Genomic DNA, 19459 nt, shown 5'->3' with positions numbered 1-19459 from the left:
CTGAAAATTGACAAGAATGTGGGCTTTATGAGTGTATGCAATTGTCAAAACTCATTAAAGTGTACATAAGATCTATGCATTTCCGTGTATGTAACTATACCTCAAAAAATAAGTATTATAAGACATAGGAAGAAGCAGGAAAATAATCAATATAAGCAGTAGAAGAAATAATCAGTACAAACAGACCCACAGGTATCAGCAGGCAAAGACTTTAAAATAACCATTATATCTCTGCAGGAGCATTAAAAATAAAATAAAATAACTATTATGAATATGTTAAAGAAAAAGAAAAAATATATTTGGTTAATGAAAGGATAGATAATTGAGCAGAGAAATGGAAATTGTAAAAGAACCAAGAGGAAATTGAAGAATTGAAAAGTACATGATCTAAAATGTACTTTGAAAAATTTTTATCTATTGAAAAATCTACAACAAACTAGACACAGCAGAAGAAACTACCACTTAACTCAAAGATTTGTCAGTAGAAGATATTCAAACTGGCTAGGCATGGTGGCTCACACCTATAATCCCAGAACTTTGGGAGGCCGAGGCAGAAAAATTGCTTGAGCCCAGGAGTTCAAGACCAGCCTGGACAATGTAGGGAGAGTGTGTTCTACAGTAAATTAAAAATTAGCAGGGCATGGTGGTACATGCCTCTAGTCCCAGATACTTGGGAGGCTGAGGCAGGAGAATCACTTGAGCCTGGGAGGTCAAGGTTGCAGTGAGCTATGATCACACAGCTGTACTCCAGCCTGGGTGACAGAGTGATATCCTGTCTCTAAAAAAAAAAAAAAAGAAGAAAAAAAATATATATATACACACACACATATGCATACACACACGTATATAACAGCCCTAATTGGAATCTTGGAAGGAGAGAAGAAACAGACGAGTATAGCAGAAAAAAATGTTTAAAGAGATAAAGGTGGAGAATTTTTCAAAATTGATGAAAGACATACACTCACAAAATCAAGAATTTCACTCCACACAGCATACAGCTAGACTCTATTTCTCAGCCTTCCATGACCAGTCTGGCCAATAAATGTAGGCAGAAGTTTTGTGTGCCACCTCCAGATCTGGCCCTTGTCTAACATAGGTTAAGATATACCATAGCAACAAACTCAAAATCTCAGAGCCTTTATTTCTCACTTAAACAGTCTAAGCCAGTCAGGAGCGGTGGCTCACGCCTATAATCCCAGCACTCTGAGAGGTCAAGTTGGGCAGATCACTGGAGGCCAAGAGTTCAAAATCAGCCTGACCAACATGGTGACATCCCGTCGCTACTAAAAATACAAAAATTAGCTGGACATGGTGGCAGCTGCCTGTAATCCCACCTACTGGGGAAGAAGCTGAGGCAGGAGAATCGCTTGAACTAGGAGGCAGAGGTTGCAGTGAGCTGAGCTCGCTGGGTAACAAAGCGAGATTCCACCTCAAAACAAACAAACTAAAAAACCAATCCAAGCAACTCTCCAGGAAACCCGTCTGCCACATACTGGCTTAGCATCCCAGGATGCTTCCGTATTATGGAACCTCCAAATCAATCACTACAACAGGGAGGGAAAATATGAAGCAGACGTTGGTTCTTAAATGCTTCCACCTAAAAATGGCATGTGTCACTTTTCCTTGGTAAAAGCAAGTCACATGGACCCTTAACTTCAAGAGGCCAGGAAATATAGTCCTTCCATCTGCCTGGAGACAAAGAAAAGTGACAAATACTAGTGCAGGGCAGTCATATCTATCACATCCCTTAATGCACATCTTGTGTGAATCGCTCCTAGTTGGAGTCAAGTGGTTCCTGTCATTGACCCACGTTAGTCTGTGGTGTGAGCAAGAAATACAGTTATCCCTCTGTATCCATGAGGGATTGGCTCCACGACCCCCATAGATACCAAAATTCACAGATTCTCAATTATTTTATACAAAATGGCATATGACCTATGCATGTCCTCTCATATACTTTAAATAATCTCTGAATTACTTATAATACCTAATACAATGTAAATGCTATGCAAATAATTGTGGGTTTTGTTTTTGTTTTTGTTTTTTAGACAGAGTCTCGCTCTGTGGCGTGCAGTGGCGCGATCTTGGTTCACTGCAGCCTCCACCTCCCGGGTTGAAGCAACTCTCCTGCCTCACCCTCCCAAGGAGCTGGGGTTACAAGCATGTGCCACCATGCCCAGCTAATTTTCTTTCTTTTTTTTTTTTTGAGACGGAGTCTGGCTCTGTCGCCCAGGCTGGAGTGCGGTGGCCGGATCTCAGCTCACTGCAAGCTCCGCCTCTCAGCTTTACGCCATTTTCCTGCCTCCGCCTCCCAAGTAGCTGGGACTACAGGCGCCCGCCTCGTCGCCCGGCTAGATTTTTGTATTCTTTAGTAGAGACGGGGTTTCACCGTATTAGCCAGGGTGGTCTCGGTCTCCTGACCTTGTGATCCGCCCGTCTCGGCCTCCCAAAGTGCTAGGATTACAGGCTTGAGCCACCGCGCCCGGCCAATTTTCGTATTTTTAGTAGAGACAGGGTTTCGCCATGTTGCCCAGGCTGGTCTCAAACTCCTGACCTCAAGTGATCCACCTGTCTTGGCCTTCCAAAGTGCTAGGATTACAGGCGTGAGCCACTGCAAATAATTGCTATATTGTGTTCTTTTATTGTTTGTTTTTCAAATAGTTTCAATCCATGGTTGGTTGAACCCATGGATGCAGAACCCGTAGATGTGAAGGGCCAGCCTCTGAAATTTGGGCATTAGTAGAGAAGCTAGCACAATGCTTTGCACAACACCTAGTCCATAATAAGCTCTTAATTAATGTTGTTATTGTTATTCCAATTTATTGCTACTCTTCTTCCAGGTATTGCTATTCCAATTTCGTCTTAGCTGTATATTTATCTGCTGAAAAGGAGTCTGTCGTCAAAACCACAGAACCCTAAGAGATACCCTAAGTGGCTGGGCATCTCATGTATCTTTTTCTCAAAACCATCTGCAAGTTTCCTACTTTGTGGGCAGCTGAATTGGAAATATGGGTTTCTAGGATCACAGACAGCATGGCGTAAAGGAAAGAGCATTTGAACTAGGAGACAAGATCAGTTTAATTCAACACACATTCATGGAGCACCTTCTGTATGTACCAGGTGCTAGGGCCACAAAGGAGTGTGAGACTGGATCCCTGCTCTCTAGGAGCTCACACCTCTGCATGAATGATGGACTAGCAAACAATTCAACAAAACACGACACGTGCAATAATGAATATAAACCAGAACAGGAGAGCCACACGGCCTGAGTGATGTGACTTAGGATGTGTTACTTAACTGTCCTGGGCCTCATGGATAGTGAGATGGGGTAGATCATTTCTAGCTCCTGAAATACTAACATTTACAATTCTCAAAGCCCTGTGAAGTCAGCAGGGCAACTATTATTCCAACTTTATAGACAGATGGAAAGCCTAAGGTCAGAGAGGTTTCATATGGCAGCCGGAGTTACACAACTGCTTGCTGGTAGAACCAGACCCAGATCCAGGCAGGCCTTGGGACCGTGTAGAGTGCGTCTACTCCAGGCTGCCTTGGCAGAGAGCGGGGAATCTCTGATGGGCGTGGCAAGGGGCTTTCTTGTTACTCCCAATTTGAATCGCATACTTACAGTTTGGAGCTGGCCACAGACCAAGAGGAAAGAGGCAAGTACCTCTCCACCCGCTCCTGGTGCAAGCACTCAGCAGAGAGTGGGCATTTCTGAAAACCAGGTCACCTCTCACAGAACAACACAGTGATATGATATGGACAGGATTTTCCCAGCGATCACAGGACCCTTCAAATGCTGACCCCAGTTGCTGATGACAACATTCCTGGGCCTGGCTTCCTCTCAGCCGTCTCCTCGTCACTGGGCTTAGTGTGTGATGTAAAGGACACTCGGGAGATGAAAGCAGCTTTCCCTCAGCACTCCTGGACTTTTGGGCCACCCCACCCTCAACCCATCCAGCATGTGCACGCTTAGGGAATATGAATGAGCTCATTTAACATAAGCAAGGGGTTCATGTTGGCTGTGCCTCTGAAATCATGCCATGCCACCAAAGCCAAAAAGATGAGGCTCTGGACAATAGCCAGCCATCGCCACCTCCCACCATGGCAAATAGTTCACAGATGACACTCCAGGCGATCTGATTATCACACACAGCAATTTTTGAGCATCTGCTATGTGTACTACAAAGAGACCAACAATGGAGTCCCTGCCATCTCGGGGCCACTGTGGAGAGGCTTATTATCAGATGACAGGAGTGTTCAGATGACATAAAGAGAAGAGTCACAAGATGACAAGCCATACAGACACAGGGTCATGTAAGAGGCTCAGTCTTAAGAGGCAGAGATGTTGGGCAAAGGGAGTGGTCATGAGTGCTGTTGCTGCCAGGAAGGCATTCCAGGGAGGCTGGAACTGGACCTTAAAGGAAGAGAAGGACAGAAGTCATTCTTCACATCACGCACTCTCCATGGGTAATTCACATGAATGTCGTGTGATGAAGATAAAGACATCCAGAAAAAGAATTGCCCATGGGCATGTAGATTTCCTTTCCCAGGGTAGACCCTTCTCAGCCACTGGCACACACAAACACTTCCCACCCTTCCTCCCCAGAGCTGGCCAGCGCAGCAGGCAGCTCGCCTGCCACACATGCAGCTGCCCGAGCGCGCTGTGGGGATGGGTCTGGGTTCAAATCCCGGCTTTGCCACCTCCCAACAAATCCTGGCTTTGCCACCTCCCAGCTGTGTACTACGGGGCAAGTCCTGTAGCCGATGAGCTGGGCTGATCATTCTGACCTGGCAGGGCTGTGAGGAAGATGCATACAATACTAGTTAATCCTCTAGGACAGCACCAAATGCTACCACCCAGTTAAGCTTCTTAAAAAGTCTTTCCTAGCGCCGGGCGCAGTGGCTCATGCCTATGATCCCAGCACTTTGGGAGGCCGAGGCAGGAAGATCACCTGAAGTCAGGAGTTTGAGACCGGCCCGGCCAACATGGCAAAACCCCATCTCTACTAAAAATATAAAAATTAGTCAGGCATGGTGGCACTCACCTGTAGTCCTAGCTACTCGGGAGGCTGAGGCAGGAGAATCACTTAAACCCAGGAGGCAGAGGTTGCAGTGAGCCAAGATTGCACCACTGCACTCCAGCCTGGTCGATAGAGTGAGACTCTTTCTCGGAAAAACAAATAAATAATAAAATAAAATAAAACCCAAAAGGCACAGGTTACCCATTCTGTGTCCTCTCACATTGCTTCCCTGAACCCACAGGGCTGGAGGAAAGCAGAGCTCTGAAGCCCTCAGCCACGTGGTTCTCAGGACCCTGGCAAGGTGGTTTACTCACCTTTGGCAGCATGACCTGCCTCCAGCATTTCTGCGAGAATTAAGGGAGCTGCCATACGTAAAGCAAAAAGTACTGAGGCTTTTGAACTTCGCTGTCTTTGAGGGGTGGATACTGGTGAGAAACACAGGCTTATACGTAACTGAGAACAGGTGGGAGTGTGGGACTCCCACTCCAGAAGCGGCAGCAGCTGACCACTTCCTCAACCCTCAACCCCTCACAGCCACCCCTACAGGCCCACCACCACCAGCTGAATTCCCTTAAGTACTTTATTGTATACTCAGATCCCCAACTGGCCTCCCAGTGACAGCAAAATATAAAACCACAAGCCACCTGTATTTTACAAAGTATCTGGAAAGCATGCAGAAAATGTAACAAACCCAAGTTGGAGGTTTTGTCTGAAGACTGTAAAACCAGTACTAGGACTGCGCAGAGCACAGCAGGACCCGGTTTCTCTCTCCGAGCTATTTTCTGAAAATGGGCCAGGACCCAAATGCACGCACTGGGCTCCCAGGCAGGCCACCCACATCTCATTCGTCCAGGAACATCAGGAGGCCAGAGAGGCCCGGGATCCACTGCAGCTTGGTGCTGGAGCCTCAAATGTGTGGGGAGGAGAGTGTGGAGCCCCTACAGGCCCAAGGGCACTGCCTGCCAACCCCATGCCCCCACCACTTCCTCCCCAAGCAGATCAAGGGGGATAGGAAGAGGCCATAAGACCTTCACAAACTCTTTTCCAGCTCAATGTGAACACCACCTAATCTTCCCGTTCACTTCATTCCATCCTGCCCCAATGCAGAATAAACCATCCCTTGACTGTGTTCCAGAATGTTCTAGCACTTTCTGAGCTGTTTCCTCTGCTCTTTGTGTACTTCTTAGGGGATAAGGCCATAGATCCCCCATGCCTGGTGTGGTGTCTGGCTTGTGGTAGGTGTGAATAAACATTTGTCATCTTGAGGTGACTAGCAATGAAGGAGCTGGAATGGCCACCTAAGAATACCTTAAAGGCTTAGCAATGTGAAATGATGCCCTGAGGCCAGAAGGTGCATTTTTTTCATCCTCACACACCACTATCTGCTGCACTAGAACAGGTGAATTTTGTGGTGGTCCCCACAGACTGGCACCCAGAGATGTGCCCCTCGCTATCCCTCCCCAAGCTCTGACTCTGGAACAAATGGCAGCAGACTTCTCTGGACACGAGTTATTAACTCTTTATTCCGTTAGTGACCAATACAACAGCACCACGGACACAGCAGGGGCCCTGCCTGAGAACCTAGGCAAGGCAAAGAAGGGGGACGCAGGGGACCTCTGGGGCCCAGGGCTGGCCTGGCCTAGGTGAGGGGCAAGCTTTCCTAGCCTGCCTCCGCTGGCAGCCATGAGAGAAACCACTGGGGAAGCGGGGCTACTGAGTGAACAGTCAAACCACCTGTCAATGCCCCTCCTTCCCCAGAGCACCAGGGCTGCAGTGAGGAGAGGGCTTCTAGGGGGCCAGAGAGAGATCTGTGGGGTGGCTCAGGGTGGACACTGAGCTTCAGAGGGGACAGTGTCTGTGCGTGCGTGTGCGTATGCATGTGTGTGTGTGCGTAGGTGGGCAGATGCCTACACTACTTAGCATATGGGATTTAACTGCTGAGCCACACGACCTGCCTGGAGACAAAGGAGGCCAGGAACCAGGGACTCAGAGTGCCAGGGCCTGGGAGAGGGGCCTGGGGCAGAGGCCACCCACCCCACTGCTTCGTCTTGCAGAGGGCAGGCGGCTCCGCTGGAGGCAGGTCTGGGGCAGACACCTCCCACAGGCCTGGGGGGAGGGGCCACCTCTGGCCCGACCCACCTCATGTATAGGCCATCTTGCTGCACACCCAGGGCCGGGTCATCAGACACTCCGTCGACACCAGCCTGGTGGGCTCCACGAAGACACACTCCCCTGGGCCTGCGATGTTGAACCTGTGGCCAGGAGAGAAGACCAGGCGTTTATGATCTGGGACACTCAGCCCAAAACCCAGTGGCAGGGGAGACCATGGAGGCCTTGAGGCCTATCCCTCCCTCACTTCATCACTGGAGCTGCCTTCTAGGACATTTGTGCTGACAGAATGTTCTAGCTTGGCATCCCATTGTCTTCCTACTCTGTGCACCGTAGCTTCAGCCACCCCGGCACGCCGCTCAGACACTTCCTGGACACACACACACTTCCCCATTCTCCATGTCCTTGCAGAGTTGGCTCACAGGTCCCAGGCTCCATGACACCCAGTTCAGGGCCACTCTCTGCCCACCCTACCTCCCCACAGTCCTCTGCCTGCTCTGTGGGGCACTCCCACAGCCCCCTGGGGCCTCTACCTGTCTGTCCACACAGGTCCCCAAAGCAGCCAGCTCCTGAGCAGCGAGCTCTGTGTCCTCTCATCTTGGCCCCCTGCAATGCGCAGAGCTGAGCACACAGGAGGGGCTCCGCAGAGCTGGCTGAAGTCAGCTACCCCTCACAGGTTAGGGGCAGGCGGCAATAACCCCAATATGGGCTAACTGAGGCTGTGCTGCCCAGGAACTCATTGACATCACACACAGATGTGTGCGGTGGGAAGATTCCCCCCTACCTAAAATCACCCCTTTCCAGCCTCAGAGGTTTCTTCTTAACCTTAGTTCTTCACCCAGACCTCCAACCCCTGCCAAGGTTGGAGGTAGACCCTCACAACAGAGGGCATTGGAAGGACCCCAAGAAGGAATGCAAGGGAAAGAACCTCTGCGGTGTGTGAGAAATGTGGCCAAAGGCCCCCTGGTTGCCAGGTGGTCAGGACGCCACAGACCCCAACCTGCAGGGCTCTGAGAGCAAGAAGCTTCCAGAAAGGCAGGGAGAGGGGTGGAAAGTGCAAGACCTGCTCAGCCACTCTGAGAGCAGACCTGAGAGGCGGACAGGAAAGGGGATGAGAAACGGAAGGGGCACTGAGGTCAGAGTAAGGGGCAAAAATGAACGGTGCTTGAGATAAGGAGGAGGAGGGGAAGCATCATGAACGCCCCCTGCCTCCAGGGCTGCCACGGGCGTGACTGCCTAAGCCACCCTCAGGTGGGAGCGCAGCTGATGGCCACCTCTGGCAACCAGGAGGATCCGAGGGTCTCAGACGCCCTTCTGCTTTAGCCCCTGCCTTGGGGACGCTCACGTGTCATCATCATCGGGTTGGGAGCTGTGTTCCCCACCCCACCCCATACCCTTCCGCTGGCACCTCAGAGCCTATTCCTCTAGCCACAGGGTCTGTTCTGAGGGTCCCACTCCCCTGTATGCACTTCCCTGCATTTCTCTAGACCTAGACCACTCCTTTCCCCACGCCCCACACAGTCCCCACTGTACTGCCACAGCCACACATCTGCCACCCACTCCACCCACGACCATCACCCCCATACCACACACCAGACCCTGCATCCATTTCCACACCACGTGAGTCTTACAAAACCACCACGGCACACGCCACCACCTCAGCAGTGCCCCCTCCATCAAGAGATGCGTTTGCCTGGAAAATGTAGCCTAGAACACTTCCGGGTGCCTGCCTTCAGATCCCCTTTCTTCCACAGCTACGTTGCTTAGGTGCCAAGTGGCTGCCCAGGACGAAGGCGCACTCCCATCCTCCCTTGCGGCCAGGTGTGGCCATGTGACTAAATTCTGGCCAATGGGGTGAGGCCATCCAGGGCCCTCCCTCCCGTTCGCTGTCCCGTTGCGGCTGAATGGGATATGGTTGTGCCAGAGTGGAGCTGAGGAGCGCCAGGCTGCATAGATGGGGACTCAAGGGTGGAGAGACCCTGGGCCAGACACTGGGAAGCTCCGATGGCTTCACAGGGCAGAGCCACCAAGCCAGGCTGGACTTTTGTGAGAGAGGGAGAAGTACAGGCATTTTCATGACTGGGTCTCTGGCGCATGCTGCGGGACCCGAGACTAGTATCTCTAGCTAGCACAAAACCAAGGGCTTCTCTGTTCGGGAGCTGTGTCCAGGGGGTGAGTCAGGCCTTTCTCAGACTAAGCTCGGTGGCCAGAAGATGAAGCCTCAGCTCACGTGTCTGGATCAAACGGGTCCCCGTTGACCCAGTGGAATTCGTCCCCAACTCTGCGTAGTCCAATCCAGGGCTCCCTCCGCGTGAACTTGAACATAAATTCCTGCACCGAGGAAAGAGGGACACCTCAGGGTCAGATGCGGTCTCCTGACTGCTGTCACATCCCAAGACAAACCTCAGCTTGGAAGATACTGGCTCTCGGGAGGTACAGACGCCAAGAGAGTGACTGCTGTCTCGCTGCATCCCGAAAGTGAGGAGCTAGGCTTACAGGGTCCTCTGCAGTCACACTGCCAGAGTTCAGCTCTGAGCTGCTCCTGACCTCACAGCAATTGCCTCCGACAGCTTGAAAGGGACCCTGGCTCTGTGTGCACGCCCACTGGCCAGGAAGGCCGTACAGGGCTTGCCCTCCTAGCTCAGCAGGCCAGCATTCCTGATTTGCAGGAAGCTTGAGGATTGCCCACTGGATGGAGGATCTGGGGCAAATCTCAATGCTCAGGTTGGTTGTCCTACCTGCAAATTTCTGGGACTTTCGCTGCAGACTGGGGATATCATACTGTGTATCAAAGGCAAACAGAAGTGATTTTTAGATTATCTTCTATTTTGGTTAACACCACTGTTAACCTCAAAATCCAAAACGGCCAATAGACTCCATTAATTGTGTTTCTTTCACGTTTCTGTTGCTAAAACTGTTTTGGATGTTAAATGAGAGACCATATCCTGATTTGGATCTTTAGAAAATGACAATGTGTTTTAACATTTCACAATGCATTTATAATTTGTAATTCTTTTTTTCCTTTTTTTTTTTTTTTTTTTTTTTTGTATTTTTAGTAGAGACAGAGTTTCACAGTGTTAGCCAGGATGGTCTCGATCTCCTGACCTCGTGATCTGCCCACCTCGGCCTCCCAAAGTGCTGAGATTATAGGCATGAGCCACTGTGCCCGGCCAATTCTTTTTTTCTTAAGAAACAAGTCTTGTGGCTGGGCACAGTAGCTCACACCTGTAATCCCAGCACTTTGGGAGGCCTAGGCAGGTGGATCACTTGAGGCCAGGAGTTCGAGCCCAGCCTGGCCAACACAGTGAAACCCTGTCTCTACTAAAAATACAAAAAGTAGCTAGGCGTGGTGGCACGCGGCTGCAGTCCCAGGGACTCAGGAGGATAAGGCATGAGAATCGCTTGAACCCAGGAGGCAGAGGCTGCAGTGAGCCGAGATTGCACCACTGTACTCCAGCCTGGGCGACAAAGTGAGACTGCCTCAAAAAAAAAAAAAAAAGGAAAAGAGAGACAAAGTCTTGCTATGTTACCCAGGCTGGCCTTGAACTCCTGGGTTCAAGTGATCCTCCTGCCTCAGCCTCCTACGTAGCTGGGACTACAGGCACGCTCCACCATGCCCAGCTAATTTTCCTTTTACTTTTTGTAGAGCTAGGGTCTTACTGTGTTGCCCAGACTAGGTTCCAACTCCTGGGCTCAAGTGATCCTCCCGCCTCAGCCCCCGAGTAGCTGGTACTAGAGGTGTATACCACATCACCAGCTTTATCATTGGTAATTCTTATGGTTTATAATACGAAGTGACCTCAACCAGTGGGCCTTGGATTGAAATAGGTGGCCTTGACAATGGAAGTGGAAGCTGGAGCCACTCATTGACGTGCTCAGACCCTGCGGTCTTCCTGCACCCCCAGTGCTTATGCAGCAGGTGGTGGTTTTGGAGACGTGTCACAGGGAACACTGCATCCTTTAGGGTGTGACTGTCCCCTAGAGTCAAGGTTGGGGGCCCTGAAGGTCCCTTTCCCCGCCCCCCTTCACCTCGGCACACTCACCAGCTCCTTCTGGCTCTGAATCACAGCCAGCACTGCCTCGTGGGTGTGGCAGTACTGCCTGCCTGTGTTCCAGTCTCTGGGTTCCTCAGAAAAGAAGTAACACTTCCTTCCGTAGAGCAGCCAGTCCTCTGGGCAGGGCGCTTCGCACTTGATGCAGCCCTTGGAAGCTGCAGGGAAGAGACCGGCTTGGCCCTGCCCGCCCCACTCCCCGGCCAGAGTCCCACTCTGCTTTCTGTGGCTCCCTCCCCTGCCTCAGCTTTGGCATCCTCCAGGGACACTGCAGGCGTGGCTGTCCTCTCCAGTGAGCACCTCTCCTGGGGCCTGGAGGTAAAAGGGTGGCCACTAAATGAATGAGAAAGGGGACAGTGGGAAGCCCGGCAGGCGTCACCGCAAGGGGACATGACAGCGGTGCAGCCACTGGGTTAGGATCTCCTCTGTCTCCAAACTCCCAGAGGCATGGAACGCCAGAAACTCAGACTGGGAAGAGACCTGGCAGCTACGTGTCCTCTCTTTCCAGCTAGGCCAGGTACCAACAGCAGGACAGACAGCCCGCTATCATTAACCATGCCCACGTTAGCTACCAGGGCTGCCATTCCACCACTGAACTGCTGGGAAGTTCTTTTCATTTTTTATTTTCGTAACCCCCTTGCTGTTAGTGTGCATGGAAAGTTCTTAAATGTTGAGTCCCAACCTGTCCCTCGGTGACGGAGACCTGCTGGTCTAGGATCTGGCCTCTGGAGTGACCCAGAGACACCCGTTCTGTCTTCTACCCCCTACTCAAAGAAGCACACCAGCCTCCCTCATCCAGGTTGAAACAGATGCCATCTCTCCCAAGATTCCTGGCAAGGGTTGCTCTCCATCCTGCCTGCTCACTGCAATGTCCCCAGGTTACCACTGAATCGCTGCCACCAGGACAGACCGGGACACATCACATGTGGCTCTACCAGCAGCAACAGTGACCACCATGCTGTCTTCCAGTTGTCACGGGATCTCCAGTCTGCAGACTGCTTCCATGAACAGATCGGCGGGTATGTGCATACATGGACTTTTCTGGGAAGGTAGCCCGGAGCTTCTCAAAGGGCCTCCTTGCCAAATGGAATTAATCCACAATCTTAGATTGTTTTCATATGATCTGATTCTAAGCCAGGTCTCCTCCAGTGTCAGAACATGTGAAAATAACTTCTTAAATCCAAATGCAGAACCTTATATTTATTTCTTCCACATTTATCTCATTCACTCTGGCTCATCATTTGAGGTTTTCAAGATGCATTTTAATCTTGATTTCTTTCACCCATCTGTCATGTGGGATTGTGTTTTTGGATTGTGTCAGCTGCAAATTCCATAAGCATACTTTTTGTTTGTTTTCATACAAGTGATTGATTAAAATGTAGACCAGGACAGAGCCAAGAACAGGCCTCTGGTACTCAAGCCCCTAGGGATCTCCAGCCACACAGACACCAATTCATTCATGGACACCCCCTGGGCATATATATCTGTTCAATGAGATGCAAGTCCACCTGGGAGTACTGACCATGGTGTGGCTACATCTCACATCTCAACTGCTTTTCCGCAAGGATCTCCTAAGAGACTGTTGTGCTTTATTGAAATCATATTAGCTATGTCTACACATTCTCTGGCCTCCCAGCCTAGTAAGAGGATAAAAGAAAACTGATGTAAGAGGATAAAAGAAAACTGATTTAATTTGTAGGAATTACTCTGGGTGAATTTAAGCTAGGCCCAGTGGTTACCCTTTTTTTTTTGTTTGTTTTTTTAAGACAGAGTCTCTCCTGTTGCTCAGGATGGAGCGCAGTGGCACAATCTCAGCTCACTGCAACCTCTGCCTCCCGGGCTCAAGCGATTCTTCTTCCTCAGCCTCCCGAGCAGCTGGAACTACAGGTGCACACAACCATGCCCAGCTAATTTTTGTATTTTTTGTAGAGACAGGGTTTCACCATGTTGGCCAGGCTGGTCTCAAACTTCTGACCTTAAGTGATCCATCCACCTTGGCCTTCCAAAGTGCTGGGATTACAGGCTTGAGCCACTGCACCCGGCTGCCATATCCATTTCTAAACACTCAGAACCCCTGTCCTTGTCATACAAGCCCTATAGGGGAGGGTTTGGTAGGAATTGATAATCTTGGTGGAATTTTCCCCCATTTTATGGATTCCACCTCTGGTCTTATGGCATTTCTCAAAGATCAAAGACAGAGGCACTAATATCATTTTTGGAAACCCTTCAGAACCTACAATACACTTGTATTTGAATCTCTTAAAAGTAATCAGATTCCCTGTTCATATAGCCTCACACGTTCTTAGTTGCAGTTTCTACCTTTTTCATTTATCCAACCCCGTCAGTTCTACACACACTCTACGTTTCTCAGGCCTCTCCCACTTAGAATGTTCTATTCCCTTGATAGGGTCCAGAATATGCCACCCTAAAATATGCCACTTTGACATATGGATCATTTTAAGCTGAAGGCAATTCAGAATCAACAGGAAGAGTTCTCTACCCTCTCATCTGCCAGAAAGTAGGGCATAAATTTCCCTTTGGGGAGGGAGCTGCCCTACTCCCCATCCCTCACCCCATACCCTCCCTTACCCCCACTGCCCACCCTAAACCAGGGAGGGAAGAGTGACTCATCATCAAACATGCCAAGGAATCAACACCAAGATTAGTTTGCATAAGCAAACCTTATTAAAATAGCCTTTATCTCCTGTTGTTCCTCCGTGTGTTTCCTAGTCACTTCCCTTAATTTACCAGCCCTTGAAACCCAAGCCCTCTTTCCTTTGTTAAAAAGGTATGTAAGCCCCTGAGTCTAAATTCTTCTTTGAGTTTCTCTTATTATCTGTGAACTCCCATGAACATAAATATTAAGAAACATTGGGTACCTTTTCTCCTGCTAATTTGTCTTTGATAGTTTAATTTACAGGCCCCTAGACACTGAACTTAAGAGGGCAAAGGAAAAGCTTTTTCCTCCCTAGCACTCTCTACCTCCTAATCTCTGGGAAGCTCCTATTCATTCTTCAGGGTTCAGTGTACATGTGTTTTCCTTCTGGGAAGCCACTGGGCAGTAATACCTCTGTTATTGCACTTACCCCTGGACACAGGAGACAGTGTCATATTTGTCTTCTTTTTAACCCTAGCACTTAGCCCAGAGCTTAGCACACAGCAGCACTCAATAAATGTTTGCTGACCGAATGTGATGTGTGGTGTTTTTTTTGTTGTTGTTTTTTGTTTTTGTTTTTGTTTTTTTGAGACGGAGTCTCTCTCTGTCGCCCAGGGTAGAGTGCAGTGGTGTGATCTCAGTTCACTGCAACCTCTGCCTCCCAGGTTCCAGCAATTCTCCTGCCTCAGCCTCCCAACTAGTTGGGATTACAGGCACCCACCACCACAGCTAGCTAATTTTTGTACTTTTAGTAGAGACGAGGTTTCACCATGTTGGCCAGGCTGGTCTCAAACTCCTGACCTCAGGTGATCCACCCACTTCAGCTTCCCAAAGTGCTGGGATTACAGGCGTGAGCCACTGTGCCTGACTGAATATGATCCTTATTCCCAAACCATCTCCTCCAAGAAGCACTGTCTTCCTAACCTACCCCAAGTTTGTTCTGAGTTCTCACAGCACTTAAAAAATAATACCTAAGTAACATCTCCACTCTACTTGCATGGCTTAATAAAGGGGACATGTATAGTCTGTGTGTGAATATATTATTTTAAGCTAAAATCTCAACAACAGACACTATGTATTTTCTACTTACTTAGTCCCCCACAGGATTCTTGGAATGTCTAGAATCTTTCTTTAACTAATTAGATGTGCTTTTAACAAGGAGTGTGCAAATTGAATTGCATAAATGCTCTGACATGCATGCTCACCCAAGATGCTCATCACCACCAAGATGGCGAACAGAAGGACAGCGATGGCACCCAGCAGGAGACGTGTAGTGGTGTCTAAAAGAAGAGAGAGGGGTTCAACATCCCACCGCCTGTCCCACTGCCATCCCACCACCAGCCCCATATCCTGCTAATGAGAAACAGGGGGAGGTGGAGCCCAGCAAACTGTGTTTTGTTGTTGTTGTTGTTGTTGTTTTGAGACGGCGTTTCACCGTGTTGGCCAGGCTGGTCTCGAACTCCTGACCTCAAATGATCTGCTTGCCTCAGCCTCCCAAAGTGCCGGGATTACAGGTGTGAGACACGACACCCGGCCAACAAGCTGTGTTTAAACAAGCCCTCCAGGTGATTCTGATGCAGGCTGGAGTTTGCGACCCACTGCTGTAGAGCGCAGTTCTGATTCTGTGACTCCCCAGCTTGAAACCCTCCCTGCCGGGCTACCCACTGCTCACAAAATCTTCAGTGATGGTCAGAGCTTTCCACCTTGAATCTCCTGCTCTTCTCTATGTGGTCACAGGTTTCAGCCACATGGGTTCCTCAAAATAACCCATTCAGCCCTCACAGCCCTGCTACTGAATCTTTGCTCCCGAAGTCTCCTCCTCCACCTCCTCCATAGATACTTTCTAAAACTCACCCACCTCTACACCATCCGTCCTCTTCCTGATACTCTGGGTTCTCCCTTTGTTATTTTCATTTATTTATTTTATTTTGTTATCATTTAATATTCTAATTTTATATTTAATGAGAGAAACCTTTTAGACTTTAAACCTAGGGTATTTTAAGAGTTTTTTAAGTTGTGATGAAAATATATAACATAAAATTTGCAATTTTAACCATTTTTTAGTGTACGGTTAGTGGCATTAAGTACATTCACAATGTCGTGCAACCATCCTCACTGTCTGTTTGCAAACTTTTCATCATCCCAGACAGAAGTTCTGTCCCCTTAAACAACTCCCATCCCTTCCTCTCCCCAGCCCCTGGCAACCACCCTTCTCCTTTCTGTCTCTATGAATTGGACCACTCTAGGAAGCTCATATAAGAGGAAACATCCAGTATTTGTCCTTTTGTGTCTGGTTCCTTTCACAGCATGTTTTCAAGGCTCATCCATGTTGTCACATATGTCAGAACTTCATTCCATCTTAAGGCTGAATAATGTTCCATTGTATAGCAAGACCACGTTGTGTTTATCCATTCATCTGTTGGTAGACATTTGGGCTGTTTCCACCTTTTGGCTATTGTGAATAATGCAGCTAAGAACATGGTGTCTGAGTATCTGTTCAAGTCCTTGCTTTCAATTCTTTTGGGTATATGCTTAGGAGTGGAGTTGCTGGATCACATGGTAGTTTTATTTGTTTTGTTTTTTTACTAAAGAACACTTATTTATTTTTACCAAAACTTTATCATGAGGACATGGCTAAACTGTGTTTCCACCCTCCCCCCCGCTACTTGAAGAAGGGTTAGTACAGCGAATGTTATGCATTCCAGTTGAATGGACTGGAACCCAGCTGGAGACTGAAGGACTGGAACCAACATTAACTGACAAAGAACAACTTCCATCTAAATCATCATAAAAATGTTTGAGTAAAAAAAAAGAACGAAAAGAAAACAAGAGGGGATAACAGGGGTTTCTAATTGAACAAGATCCTCACATTTCATCTAATACAGTCAATCTTGGCTAGAATATAACAAAGTGGAAACAGGATTACTATGACACAAAACTTCCACTACAGCACACTGTACACACCCTTGTTCCAAGCCCACCCCCATCCCCCAATGCTTCCAACACAGTTATTTCTCAGCCTGTTGAGCCTGCCGATGAAGAAGCATGTAGGTCTTCTCTTTAATCCACTCTTTTTTTATAAGGCTGGTATGTCTGGGCATCAGCTCGGTAAACCAAGCAGCTGAGGTCTGCCAGATCATTGATGAAATCAAACAACTGACTGATGTCATATGTGATAGAGGGACTGTTGGGATTCATTCTTTTCACATGTCTTCATACATTTCACAAACGCCTTCCATGCATTCATTCACAGATTCGTAGGCAGCATAAGTTCTGCCTTCTGGCCTCTTGGTAGTCTGTACCAGCAAAATGGTGTGAGACATCGCGCCAAACTCTCTTCGTTACGGCCGCTGCCGACACCGCCGCCGCTCGCAGTAGTAGTTCTTTCTGAGGAACCACTAACTCCATCACTGGTGCATAACTTTACATTCTCACTAGCAATAGACAAGGGTTCCAGTTTCTCCACATCCTCACCAACACTTGTTGGTTTGCATTGTTTTGATTACGGCCCTCCTAGCAGGTGTGAATTCCCTTTACAACTTTGTTTGGATTTTTTTTTTTTACCATCTTAACCATTAAGTGCACAGTTAAGTGCAGTTACATTGTTGTGCACCCATTTTGAAAGTGTTTTTTTAGTCAATGTTATACATAAATCATAGATGAAAACAGTGTCTCTGCAGTTCAGTGTTTGTCTGTAAACTGTTACTTGTCTATCATGATAAAAGTGCCGAAATTGAGAGGAAGAATCTGTAGCAATTCAGCATTACCCGATATCCAAGTGCTTGTTGCTCGTTATTCATTTGTATTGTATTTTACAAAGGATTTTGGAAAGAAATTTGTTTCCTTCACCAAGGATAGTCTGAAAAGCACAGATTTAAGGAATCAAGAAATTCTAATAGGCTTCATTTAAAAAATAATAGTGCAGAGCACAGTGGATCGCGCCTGTAATCCCAACACTTTGGGAGGCTGAGGCAGGCAGATCACTTGAAGTCAGGAGTTCGAAACCAGCCTGGCCAACATGGTGAAACCTTGTCTCTACAAAAATTACAGAAATTAGCCGGGTGTGGTGGTGTGTGCCTGTAATCCCAGCTACTCGATAGGCTGAGGCAGGAGAATCGATTGAACTCAGGAGACGGAGGTTGCAGTGAGCCAAGATCACATTGGTGTACTCCAATCTGAGTGACAAAGCAAGACTCTGTCTCCAAAAAATAATAATAGTAGCAATAACATTGCTCCTTCCCCAAAGCCAACCGTTTTCAACTCTTTTAGCTGACTCTTTTGGTATTAGCTCCAAATTTCTAAATGCCATGTGTACGTAAATACTTCTAGATTTTTTTCTGTTTTAGATATAATTTATTGACTTCCCATTATAGTGATGCAGACTTAATTCTCTACATTACCACTCTACCCTGACCACTCACTCCCTGCCCTCTCAATATCATAGTTTGTATTAGCTTGATACTTTGGTGTTATATTCTTAGGTCAGTGTAAACAGTACTCTCAGCAAAGCCATGCCGTGTGCTATGATCATGTCCATAGAACTTCTTGTTTCCCTGTTAATCCTGGTCTTCTTTTCCCTTTGCTCAGTTTCTGTATGCGTATCATATTTCAATGCCAAAACTCCTCTTTCATGATGAGACAAAATCGGAATTTCTCTTTCACTTTGGTCTTAGTTCAGTCTGCTACAACAAACTGTCATAGACTGGGTGGCTTAAACAACAGACATTTATTTCTCCTGATAGTTCCAGAGGCTGGATCAGGGTGCCAGCATGGTCAGGTTCTGGTGGGGGCCCACTTCCCGGCTTGCTGACAGTCACTTTTTTACTGTGTCCTCACATAGTGGAGAGAGGAAGTTCTGGTGTCTCTTCCTCTTCTTATAAGGGTAGTAATTCCATCATGGGAGCTCTCCCTCACGACCTCATCTAAACCTAATTACCGCTCAATTACCCACCTCAATATCATCGCGTTGGAGGTTAGTGATTCAACCTATAAATCTGGGGAGGAAACCAACATGCAGGCCATAACGACCATCTTGAAGAAATGTCCCTTGGAACTTTCTGACCTGCTCGAATCTGACCAGTTGCCTTCTAAGCCCAGCTGCCATCCAGGGTCTCCCGACACCGGCAGTCTGAGGATTTATCTGCCTCTCTCCTATGTTGACTCCTTCCCCTTCCTTGGTTTCCTCCCTCATCTTGGTGAAGCACATCATCCAATGGCTGCCTGAGGAAGGGTAGAGCCAAAGCACTGCACTGCACAAACCCCAGGAGCAAAGATTCTCATTGTGTTCCATGGTGCACTGGTGAATGTTGCTCGTGGAATTGTGAACCCAGAGGGCTAAGCATTATAGATCGAGAATAATTTTCCTTCAGAATTTTGAAGGTATCACTTAATTGTCTTCTAGCTCCAGTGTTGCTTTCAAAAAGTCTAGGTCCATTCTCACCCATGATCCTTCTCAACTGCTTAATTATTTTCTTTCTAGATGCTTTTAGGGTCTTCATTGCACAATGTTCTAAAATTTCATCATTGCGTGCCATGCCTTGGTTTGGTCTGTTTCATCTACTCTAGTAGGCCCTTTCAATCTGGAGAGTGATATTTTTCAGTTCCAGGAAATTTTCTTT

General features: G+C 48.0%; 1 protein-coding gene across 1 annotated transcript in view; it reads right to left on the bottom strand.

Moving 5' to 3' along the window:
• Positions 1–6530: 6530 nt before the first annotated feature.
• CLEC2L (C-type lectin domain family 2, member L) overlaps positions 6531–19459 on the bottom strand; it is a gene marked incomplete at its 5' end in the record, with an annotated part of 20807 nt that continues 7878 nt past the window's right edge. The window contains 4 exons of the mRNA XM_011941563.1: positions 6531–7276; positions 9364–9464; positions 11177–11343; positions 15047–15121. Coding sequence (XP_011796953.1) covers positions 7165–7276; positions 9364–9464; positions 11177–11343; positions 15047–15121 — 455 coding nt within the window. The remainder of the gene's footprint in view (positions 7277–9363; positions 9465–11176; positions 11344–15046; positions 15122–19459) is intronic.

The sequence above is a fragment of the Colobus angolensis genome, unplaced genomic scaffold (genome assembly GCF_000951035.1).
Source record: "Colobus angolensis palliatus isolate OR3802 unplaced genomic scaffold, Cang.pa_1.0 Scaffold2, whole genome shotgun sequence".
Lineage (NCBI taxonomy): Eukaryota > Metazoa > Chordata > Mammalia > Primates > Cercopithecidae > Colobus > Colobus angolensis.
The sequence above is the reverse complement of the archived record's forward strand: the minus strand, read 5'-3'. Positions and strand labels throughout refer to the sequence as shown.